This window comes from Coregonus clupeaformis, unplaced genomic scaffold, assembly GCF_020615455.1.
Source record: "Coregonus clupeaformis isolate EN_2021a unplaced genomic scaffold, ASM2061545v1 scaf1529, whole genome shotgun sequence".
In the NCBI taxonomy this organism is placed as follows: domain Eukaryota; kingdom Metazoa; phylum Chordata; class Actinopteri; order Salmoniformes; family Salmonidae; genus Coregonus; species Coregonus clupeaformis.
This window is the reverse complement of record NW_025534983.1, coordinates 102,501-114,460: the sequence shown is the minus strand read 5'-3', so window position 1 is coordinate 114,460 and position 11,960 is coordinate 102,501. Positions and strand designations below refer to the sequence as shown.

Sequence of the window (11,960 nt, the reverse complement as noted above, 5' to 3'; positions counted from 1 at the left end):
ATACCCCAGTCCTATACCCCTATACCCCAGTCCTATACCCCTATCCCACCCCAGTCCTATACCCCCAGTCCTATACCCCTATACCCCAGTCCTATACCCTCCCCCTATACCCCAGTCCTATACCCCTATACCCCAGTCCTATACCCCTATACCCCCAGTCCTATACCCCTATACCCCAGTCCTATACCCCTATACCCCAGTCCTATACCCCAGTCCTATACCCCAGTCCTATACCCCCTATACCCCAGTCCTATACCCCAGTCCTATACCCAGTCCTATACCCCCCTATACCCCAGTCCTATACCCCCAGCCTATACCCCAGTCCTATACCCCTTATACCCCAGTCCTATACCCCTATACCCCAGTCCTATACCCCTTATACCCCAGTCCTATGCCCCTATACCCCAGTCCTATACCCCTAGCCCCATCCACCCCAGTCCCTATACCCCAGTCCTATACCCCAGTCCTATATCCCCCAGTCCTATGCCCCTATACCCCAGTCCTATGCCCCTATACCCCAGTCCTATACCCCTATACCCCAGTCCTATACCCCCTATACCCCAGTCCTATACCCCAGTCCTATACCCCAGTCCTATACCCCTATACCCCAGTCCTATACCCCTCTACCCCAGTCCTATACCCCTCTACCCCAGTCCTATACCCCTATACCCCAGTCCTATGCCCCTATACCCCAGTCCTATGCCCCTCCACCCCAGTCCTATACCCCAGTCCTATATCCCAGTCCTATATCCCAGTCCTATATCCCAGTCCTATGCCCCTATACCCCAGTCCTATGCCCCTATACCCCAGTCCTATACCCCTATATCCCAGTCCTATACCCCAGTCCTATACCCCTATATCCCAGTCCTATGCCCCTATACCCCAGTCCTATACCCCAGTCCTATACCCCTATACCCCAGTCCTATACCCCAGTCCTATACCCCAGTCCTATACCCCTATACCCCAGTCCTATACCCCTAGCCCCTCCATCCCAGTCCTATACCCCAGTCCTATACCCCTATACCCCAGTCCTATACCCCTAGCCCCTCCATCCCAGTCCTATACCCCTATACCCCAGTCCTATACCCCTATACCCCAGTCCTATACCCCTATACCCCCAGTCCTATACCCCAGTCCTATACCCCTATACCCCAGTCCTATACCCCTCTACCCCAGTCCTATACCCCTCTACCCCAGTCCTATACCCCTATACCCCAGTCCTATACCCCTATACCCCAGTCCTATACCCCTATACCCCAGTCCTATACCCCTATACCCCAGTCCTATACCCCAGTCCTATACCCCTATACCCCAGTCCTATACCCCTATACCCCAGTCCTATACCCCTCCACCCCAGTCCTATACCCCTCTACCCCAGTCCTATGCCCCTCTACCCCAGTCCTATACCCCTCTACCCCAGTCCAATACCCCTAGCCCCTCCATCCCAGTCCTATACCCCTATACCCCAGTCCTATACCCCTATACCCCAGTCCTATACCCCTAGCCCCTCCATCCCAGTCCTATACCCCTATACCCCAGTCCTATACCCCTCCACCCCAGTCCTATACCCCTCTACCCCAGTCCTATGCCCCTCTTCCCCAGTCCTATACCCCTCTACCCCAGTCCAATACCCCTATACCCCAGTCCTATGCCCCTCCATCCCAGTCCTATACCCCTCCACCCCAGTCCTATACCCCTATGCCCCAGTCCTATACCCCTATACCCCAGTCCTATACCCCAGTCCTATACCCCTATGCCCCAGTCCTATACCCCTATACCCCAGTCCTATACCCCAGTCCTATACCCCTATACCCCAGTCCTATACCCCTATACCCCAGTCCTATACCCCTATACCCCAGTCCTATACCCCTATACCCCAGTCCTATACCCCTATACCCCCAGTCCTATACCCCTATACCCCAGTCCTATACCCCTCTACCCCAGTCCTATACCCCCTATACCCCAGTCCTATACCCCTATACCCCAGTCCTATACCCCCTATACCCCCAGTCCTATACCCCAGTCCTATACCCCGTCCTATACCCCAGTCCTATACCCCCAGTCCTATACCCCAGTCCTATACCCCCAGTCCTATACCCCTCTATCCCCAGTCCTATACCCCAGTCCTATACCCCCCAGTCCTATACCCCTCTACCCCAGTCCTATACCCCAGTCCTATACCCCTATGCCCCAGTCCTATACCCCTATACCCCAGTCCTATACCCCGCCTATACCCCAGTCCTATACCCCCTATACCCCAGTCCTATACCCCCTATACCCCAGTCCTATGCCCCTATATCCCAGTCCTATACCCCTATACCCCAGTCCTATACCCCAGTCCTATACCCCTATGCCCCAGTCCTATACCCCTATACCCCAGTCCTATACCCCAGTCCTATACCCCTATGCCCCAGTCCTATACCCCTATACCCCAGTCCTATATCCCAGTCCTATATCCCAGTCCTATACCCCTCCACCCCAGTCCTATACCCCTCTACCCCAGTCCTATGCCCCTCTACCCCAGTCCTATACCCCTCTACCCCAGTCCAATACCCCTATACCCCAGTCCTATGCCCCTCCATCCCAGTCCTATACCCCTCCACCCCAGTCCTATACCCCTATGCCCCAGTCCTATACCCCTATACCCCAGTCCTATGCCCCTCCATCCCAGTCCTATACCCCTCCACCCCAGTCCTATACCCCTATGCCCCAGTCCTATACCCCTATACCCCAGTCCTATACCCCAGTCCTATACCCCTATGCCCCAGTCCTATACCCCTATACCCCAGTCCTATACCCCAGTCCTATACCCCTCTACCCCAGTCCTATGCCCCTCTACCCCAGTCCTATACCCCTCTACCCCAGTCCAATACCCCTATACCCCAGTCCTATGCCCCTCCATCCCAGTCCTATACCCCTCCACCCCAGTCCTATACCCCTATACCCCAGTCCTATACCCCTATACCCCAGTCCTATGCCCCTATATCCCAGTCCTATACCCCTTTTATCTTCACACACCTGGACTAGACGTACTGTCACACAGAGACACACCTGGACTAGACGTACTGTCACACAGAGACACACCTGGACTAGACGTACTGTCACACAGAGAGACACCTGGACTAGACGTACTGTCACACAGAGAGACACCTTGACTAGACGTACTGTCACACAGAGAGACACACCTGGACTAGACGTACTGTCACACAGAGAGACACACCTGGACTAGACGTACTGTCACACAGAGAGACACCTGGACTAGACGTACTGTCACACAGAGAGACACACCTGGACTAGACGTACTGTCACACAGAGACACACCTGGACTAGACGTACTGTCACACAGAGACACACCTGGACTAGACGTACTGTCACACAGAGACACACCTGGACTAGACGCACTGTCACACAGAGACACACCTGGACTAGACGTACTGTCACACAGAGAGACACCTGGACTACACGTACTGTCACACAGAGAGACACCTGGACTAGACGTACTGTCACACAGAGACACACCTGGACTAGACGTACATGTGCCCGTTGAAATGAAATGTTTTATTTGCATGCGTTGTGTAACAACACATTTTTAGTTGAAGTTAGAAAAGATGGTTCATCGTAGGACTGTGAAAGGTCAGTGGGCTCCACGGTTTTGCTCCTAACTGTCATAAGACTCGTTGAATGACCCATATTCATGTTATTGTGGGATTCAGTAACATTCCGTCAAGATTGAATACTGCTGCTATTGTTTAATTCAAGATGAGGAGGAGGAGGAGAGGGAAGCAGGCTGTTTTTAAAAATTTCAGATATTTAACGGATAGCGATCTACTGTTATGATTTGGTTCTTCTGGTTGTGTGGGCGAGGGAAGTGATTTAACAAAAGTGTGGAAGACTAGTATGAACTGGGAGTATCTTTCTACCTGCTCTGTCGGCTCTCTGGGGATAACACAATGAGCAGCTCTCTGGGGATAACACAATGAGCAGCTCTCTGGGGATAACACAATGAGCAGCTCTCTGGGGATAACACAATGAGCAAACCAGTGTTTTTTGAAGGGTGTGTTGAGGTTTCATCCCAAATGGCACCCTATCCCCTATAATAATACACTAGTGCACTATATAGGGATACACTAGTGCACTATATAGGGATACACTAGTGCACTATATAGGGATACACTAGTGCACTATATAGGGATACACTAGTGCACTATATAGGGTGTAGGGTGCCATTTTGTCTGCTGCCCTTTATGTTAAATGTAAGACTGGGTCAGTTTTGACTAGATAACCCCCAACGGCATCTAGTTAGTTTCCACCTTTTACTCTGTAAACCCAGTGTCCCGTCTGTGTTTATACTGAATGTGTGTTCAGACGTTTTTGCTTTTGTAAGACTGTATTTATTGTAGAAGATAAATCGAAATATGTTGTGCTGGAGTGAGATTTTTCTTTACATGTGTTTTGTCGGTTTCAAAAACCAATTTTAATTTAGCAGTGTTGATGCCTTGTGGGAAAACACAGGTCACACGAACACCCAGCCGGAGCTAGTGAGCGAGCTGGAGATGGTCGAAGGTAGTCACTACGTCGGGAGCCATTTTGGAGGCAGGGAAGGGCTGTGTGTTTTCAACAAGGCGTCAGTTGGTGTGAAAGATGCTGTTTGGTTGTTTTCCAAGTGTCCTTTTGTATGACCTGAAGTCACTGAGGTGAGGCACGCAGCCATTGCCTGTCTTGATACATTTGTAGTCATTGATTGATTGATTGGGGAATAAATCCATAAACAATTCGACAGGTACCACTTGTTTTTTTTCTTGGCACTGTCGGTTGAGGTGAACACTGAAATATTTACCAGACTTGCCTTTAAATGCATCTCATACCTTGAAGAAGGGTCTGACCTGTCAAACGTAGAACTATGAAGGGAATCCGGTGCTATTTGGGTCAGAATATGAACACAGTGTACCTCTGGTGATCCATGACTAATGGGCCTGAGGGAAAGAAATGACACTTCCACAGTATTTTCTGCTAATGTGTATTTATCAGTATACAGCCTGGTATTTTCTTTTAATGAGTATTTATCAGTACAGGGAAATGTAAATACAGACTGGTATTTTCTAATGATACAGAAGTATGGTCCTAACATACACATCTACTGTCTGTTGATACAAAAACCAACGTGGGTAAAGAAGCATTGGGAACGGTGTCATTCCCGCAGGGGACAGGCAGACAGACAGACAGACAGGGGACAGGCAGACAGACAGACAGGCAGGGGCCTCTAGTTCCAAGAGAAGCAGAAGAGTAATAAACAAGGTTCCAAAATGTTCTGAAAAGGATCGGATCTGGAATAATGGATCTGTAATAATGGAATAATGGATCTGGAATAATGGAATATTGGATCTGTAATAATGTAATTGTAACTCTGCAAAAATTGTATTTTTTGGTAGTAGTAGTTAAAGCAGTTTGATGGCAGCGTCCCAAATGGCACCCTATTCCCTATATAGTGCACTACTTTAGACCAGAGAATGGCACCCTATTCCCTATATAGTGCACTACTTTAGACCAGAGAATGGCACCCTATTCCCTATATAGTGCACTACTTTAGACCAGAGAATGGCACCCTATTCCCTATATAGTGCACTACTTTAGACCAGAGAATGGCACCCTATTCCCTATATAGTGCACTACTTTAGACCAGAGAATGACACCCTATTCCCTATATAGTACACTACTTTAGACCAGAGAATGGCACCCTATTCCCTATATAGTGCACTACTTTAGACCAGAGAATGGCACCCTATTCCCTATATAGTGCACTACTTTAGACCAGAGAATGGCACCCTATTCCCTATATAGTGCACTACTTTAGACCAGAGAATGGCACCCTATTCCCTATATAGTGCACTACTTTAGACCAGAGAATGGCACCCTATTCCCTATATAGTGCACTACTTTAGACCAGAGAATGGCACCCTATTCCCTATATAGTGCACTACTTTAGACCAGAGAATGGCACCCTATTCCCTATATAGTACACTACTTTAGACCAGAGAATGGCACCCTATTCCCTATATAGTGCACTACTTTAGACCAGAGAATGGCACCCTATTCCCTATATAGTACACTACTTTAGACCAGAGAATGGCACCCTATTCCCTATATAGTGCACTACTTTAGACCAGAGAATGGCACCCTATTCCCTATATAGTACACTACTTTAGACCAGAGAATGGCACCCTATTCCCTATATAGTGCACTACTTTAGACCAGAGAATGGCACCCTATTCCCTATATAGTGCACTACTTTAGACCAGAGAATGGCACCCTATTCCCTATATAGTGCACTACTTTAGACCAGAGAATGGCACCCTATTCCCTATATAGTGCACTACTTTAGACCAGAGAATGGCACCCTATTCCCTATATAGTGCACTACTTTAGACCAGAGAATGGCACCCTATTCCCTATATAGTGCACTACTTTAGACCAGAGAATGGCACCCTATTCCCTATATAGTGCACTACTTTAGACCAGAGAATGGCACCCTATTCCCTATATAGTGCACTACTTTAGACCAGAGAATGGCACCCTATTCCCTATATAGTGCACTACTTTAGACCAGAGAATGGCACCCTATTCCCTATATAGTGCACTACTTTAGACCAGAGAATGGCACCCTATTCCCTATATAGTGCACTACTTTAGACCAGAGAATGGCACCCTATTCCCTATATAGTGCACTACTTTAGACCAGAGAATGGCACCCTATTCCCTATATAGTGCACTACTTTAGACCAGAGAATGGCACCCTATTCCCTATATAGTGCACTACTTTAGACCAGAGAATGGCACCCTATTCCCTATATAGTGCACTACTTTAGACCAGAGAATGGCACCCTATTCCCTATATAGTGCACTACTTTAGACCAGAGAATGGCACCCTATTCCCTATATAGTGCACTACTTTAGACCAGAGAATGGCACCCTATTCCCTACGTAGTGCACTACTTTAGACCAGAGAATGGCACCCTATTCCCTATATAGTGCACTACTTTAGACCAGAGAATGGCACCCTATTCCCTATATAGTGCACTACTTTAGACCAGAGAATGGTACCCTATTCCCTATATAGTGCACTACTTTAGACCAGAGAATGGCACCCTATTCCCTATATAGTGCACTACTTTAGACCAGAGAATGGCACCCTATTCCCTATATAGTGCACTACTTTAGACCAGAGAATGGCACCCTATTCCCTATATAGTGCACTACTTTAGACCAGAGAATGGCACCCTATTCCCTATATAGTGCACTACTTTAGACCAGAGAATGGCACCCTATTCCCTATATAGTGCACTACTTTAGACCAGGGCTCTATATAGGAAATAGGGTTCTATTTGGGACAGACCATTTGAACAGAGCGGATACATTCAACCCTCATTTCAACTACATAGCAGTAAAATACTGAGACGGGACAGGCTTCTCTCTACGGCCAGAGAGCCTGCTGGACTCTGCCAGGACTGGCCGGTCTGTTTCAGTGTGACGGGACAGGCTTCTCTCTGAAACCACTCTGCCAGGAGTGATTCTCAACCCCACCCGGAAACCGAAAAGGTATTCGCCATATGTAGGAGAGTGCAGGGATTTTTCTGTCGTTGAAATCCTTAGGTGTCCCACCCAAGTCCGTCCAAACAGTTTTAAAAAAATACATTTTCGGGATGGATAACCACCTTCAGTGTAAACTTAAACTACTAAAACCACAAAGTATGTAGGGAAAGATTATAAAAAAATCTTTGAGAACAATCGCCAAAATAAAAGCTAGTCAGTGAGGGAGAATTAAATTCCAAAAACAAATTTAGCAGTATTGATTTTATGTTTGAGCAAATGAACACAGCATTAGCCATGGCGAAATGTATAGAATTACAGGAAATGAGCTTTAAAACTGCCACATTTCCTCTCTGCTCCAGAATATGTAGAATCTCAGGAAATTGGCTTTAAAATAAAGAATTTCTCTCAGCTCCATGGAGCAATGTGTAGAATTGCAGGACATTGGCTGATTTATTTTGTATCTCTACACCGACAAGATGGGAGGCCTCAAATGTTCTCTAGAATCCAGTCACGTCCATTGCCACGCCTACCACCTAAGCCCCTTTTTGATCCAGAAAAAACCCTGGAGAGTGAATGGGTTAATAGTTGAACAGAGGAGTGTCCTCTCCTCAAAGCTTCTTCCCACCAAGGAAGCACAACTGTATCCTACCAGAGTCCCGCCAGGAAGTGTTTTGATATCAGTCTTTGAATCTGCTGTTTTCTCTGAGGAGAAAAGCATGCGCACGTTTAGAAAAGATACGCTGGTGACCTTTTGACCTAGAAAATGTCTGGCACAACTAGCTAAATGTGTTATAACTTTACACATTTAGAGATTCCTCTGTAAACATAATCTGTCTGAAGGAGAAGGAGATTCATTTCATACAAGCACACTTGTTTCCTCCCCTCGAGTACCTTTTGACCTTTTTAAAAAAGAGGAAAAGACGTGAGCAAAACCAACTGAGTCTCTGTGAAGACTCTGACCAATACAACCAGATGGCCAAACTACAGGAAACAGCATGGAGAACTCTGCTGCTGGTACTGACGTCTGAGTGGTTAATGTAACGTTGTCGTCAGCATCTAGTAACGGGGAGAAATGATACAACAGAGAAGTGGGGAATCTTAACTAACTAAACGAACATTGACTAAAGCTTTTATGTTACATTAATGGTTTTAAGGCTTGAGGGAACAGAGAGGAGCCCAGTTGAAATACGGAAGAAATGTGTCCATCCTTTCTGGTTCCCTTGAGGTAATCACAGCTCTTAAGTGATTGGATAGGTGTAAGCCAGCGTTGCCCAATCCTGACCCTGCGGACCTCAAGGGGTGCACGTTTTCTCGCCTCACTACACACGATTAAAAATAAATCAGAAACAGACGACGAGTTGATCAAGATTGAGTTGTGTGAGGCTTGCACCTATCCAACCAATTGGAGATCTGTGATTACTTCAAGGCAGGTAGGATGGGAGGATGCATGTCTGAAGCATTCCAACAGTGCTTAGGAAGGAGGGGTCAGGGGTCATTCACACATCGGCCCTGTTTATACCTGGTGCTAACTGCCGTCCCTTGTCCTGATCTAGGTTCACGTTCTGATTGTGCCCACATTTTATCCGTTGCATCTACACATGGTATTAAAATGCGTCTCGTATCCGTCCACAGTGTTTCCGCATCGTGAACAGATTTCCTGGTCCATCCCTCTATGCGCCAGGTGTAATCTCATCAACCAGCCGGCTCTCTCTCGCTCTCTCTCTCTGTCTCTCTCTCTGTCTCTCTTTCTCTCTCTCTGTCTCTGTCTCTCTCTGTCTCTCTGTCTCTGTCTACCCCCTCCCTCTCTCTCTCATCTCTGTCTCTCTCTCTGTCTCTCCCTCTCTGTCTCTCCCTCTCTGTCTCTCGCTCTCTCTCTCCCCTCCTCCCTCTCTCTATGTGTCTCTCTCTCTGTCTCTCTCTCTCTCCTCAGAATGGAACTTGAATGGGAGTCTGTGGCAGGAGTGGTGAAAACAGCCACCGGTTTTAATTGGCTGATCTCTCAGTCCATCAGCATCTAGTCCAACCCTTAGAACCTCCCCTTTGTATTGTGGACTTTAGGGTTGACCATCTTTAAAACAATTCCATATGCTAGCTTAGGGGGTTCAACGACGCGAGTTAGGAAAATCTGTAAGTATCTTAGAAATAGTTTTCACAAACTTTATATGCCGGAATTTAGAATCAACTGGTCTTCCCAAAATATTATGGTTAATGTGGTGTAACATTTATTTTGATTAACCCTAACCCATCTGATACATATGGAAGCCCATTCCCACCACCAAAATACAATTAAAATATCGATACTATCTTAAAATTGTTTTCCTGGAGCCCAGAGTGTTTCCTGATCTACAGTGCATTCGGAAAGTATTCAGACCCCTTGACTTTTTCCACATTTTGTTACGTTACAGCCTTAAAGTTTCTAGACAGTCCCACACCGTTACCAGGCTCTGTGCGACAGCAATGGGAGCCTGGGGACGAGGTTACACCAGGTATCAACAGGCTTTAGTATCCCTGCGCAGAGTTGTGTTGGTTACGGTTACTAACGCTGAGTATCAGCAGGCCCTGGGTTTCTATATTCAGCCATCTTGTTCTAGTGCTGAGGAAAATCCTGATATTTCTCCAGTCTTTGATAGGTGTGTGTGAATTTCCAAGTCTTTTTTTATACGGATCATCATTTTAAGTTTCCTGTTGAAAGTTAAAAAGTCACATTTAAAACTGTAGAGTAAACTTAATAGATACTCAAGACCGCGTCCCAAAACGGCACCCTATTTCCTATATACTATAGCCCTGGTCAATACAGGGACTAGGGTGCCATTTGGGCCTCAGAGTAACGCTGAAGTGGTGCGCTGAAGACCACAGGCAGCACATCACCAAAGGCCTGGGACCTATAAAACGTTGTAGACACACAATCCCTTCAACCTTCCCCCACCACCACACAGTGATGGAGAAAGAAACCAAAAACACGCAACAGCAAAACAGAGAGAAGCTTTATGTTCCGTCAGAATGAAGCGTAACCTTTCTCTAGGCTTATCAGTGAGTAGTTAAGCAGCAAGATATTTACAAGACAACAGAGGCGTTGTCCAAAATAGAACCCTATTCCCTTTATAGAGCACTACAGGGCTTTGGGTCAGAGTCAGTGCACTATACAGGGAATAGGGATCCATTTTAGATTTGTCCAAGAGACATTCTAAATCCTTTTCGTTCCAGGTCAGAGTTCAGCCAATGGCGCTTCACTTCGTGATCATGTGATTCTGAAGGACAGGCGTGTCCCAGGATGTGTTGCTATGCCCGTTTCCCTGGCGACCGCCTCGCACCCACCTGCGAATCCTCATCGAGCAGGGACATGACAGAGGGAAGAGGCACTTTTTGATTGGCTGGTTTTCACTGTTACAAAAGGTTTCCCTTTAAGTCATCGCTAGCCGTTGACGCCAGGTTTGGTTGTAGTTCTCTGAATCGCCACCTGGTGGTAGTGTTGCTGTAATCCTGCCATGTCACCACCAGATGGTGGTAGTGTCGCTGTAATTCCTCCATGTCACCACCAGATGGCGGTAGTGTCGCTGTAATTCCTACATGTCACCACCAGATGGCGGTAGTGTCGCTGTAATTCCTCCATGTCGACACCAGATGGTGGTAGTGTCGCTGTAATTCCTCCATGTCAACACCAGATGGTGGTAGTGTTGCTGTAATCCTGCCATGTCACCACCAGATGGTGTAGTTCATGTCACCACCAGATGGCGGTAGTGTCGCTGTAATTCTTCCATGCCACCACCAGATGGCGGTAGTGTCGCTGTAACCATGTCACCACCAGATGGCGGTAGTGTCGCTGTAATTCCTCCATGCCACCACCAGATGGCGGTAGTGTCGCTGTAATTCCTCCATGTCACCACCAGATGGCGGTAGTGTTGCTGTAGTTCTCCATCTCGCCACTGGGTTGTAGTGGTGTCAGTCAGGGCCTGATGCAGGTAGGCTCTTGGTAGGGAGGCTCTGGCCTCTGGGGCAGTTAGAGGAGGACTGGAGCTCTGATCTGATCTGCTATGTCATCAGGATGGGCTTTTGTCTCACCTCCAGGATATCTGATGACAGACAACAACAAAAATCAGTCAGCAGTTTACAATAACATAAAAAAAGAAATGAGCAGTCAACAGTCATTTCCAGGACAGGAGAAGTCCATAATGGCTCCCTCTTCTCTATGACGGGTCAAGGGGAAGTCCATAATGGTTCCCTCTTCTCTATGACGGGTCAAGGGGAAGTCCATAATGGGTCCCTCTTCTCTATGACGGGTCAAGGGGAAGTCCATAATGGTTCCCTCTTCTCTATGACGGGTCAAGGGGAAGTCCATAATGGCTCCTCTTCTCTATGACGGGTCAAGGGGAAGT

At 47.2% G+C, this 11,960-nt stretch overlaps 1 protein-coding gene across 1 annotated transcript in view; it reads right to left on the bottom strand.

Moving 5' to 3' along the window:
* Nucleotides 1-11,358: 11,358 nt before the first annotated feature.
* kiaa0930 (KIAA0930 ortholog) overlaps nt 11,359-11,960 on the bottom strand; it is a gene marked incomplete at its 5' end in the record, with an annotated part of 80,565 nt that continues 79,963 nt past the window's right edge. Inside the window, one exon of the mRNA XM_045218370.1 lies at nt 11,359-11,657. Within this exon, the coding sequence (XP_045074305.1) occupies nt 11,617-11,657 (41 nt within the window). The remainder of the gene's footprint in view (nt 11,658-11,960) is intronic.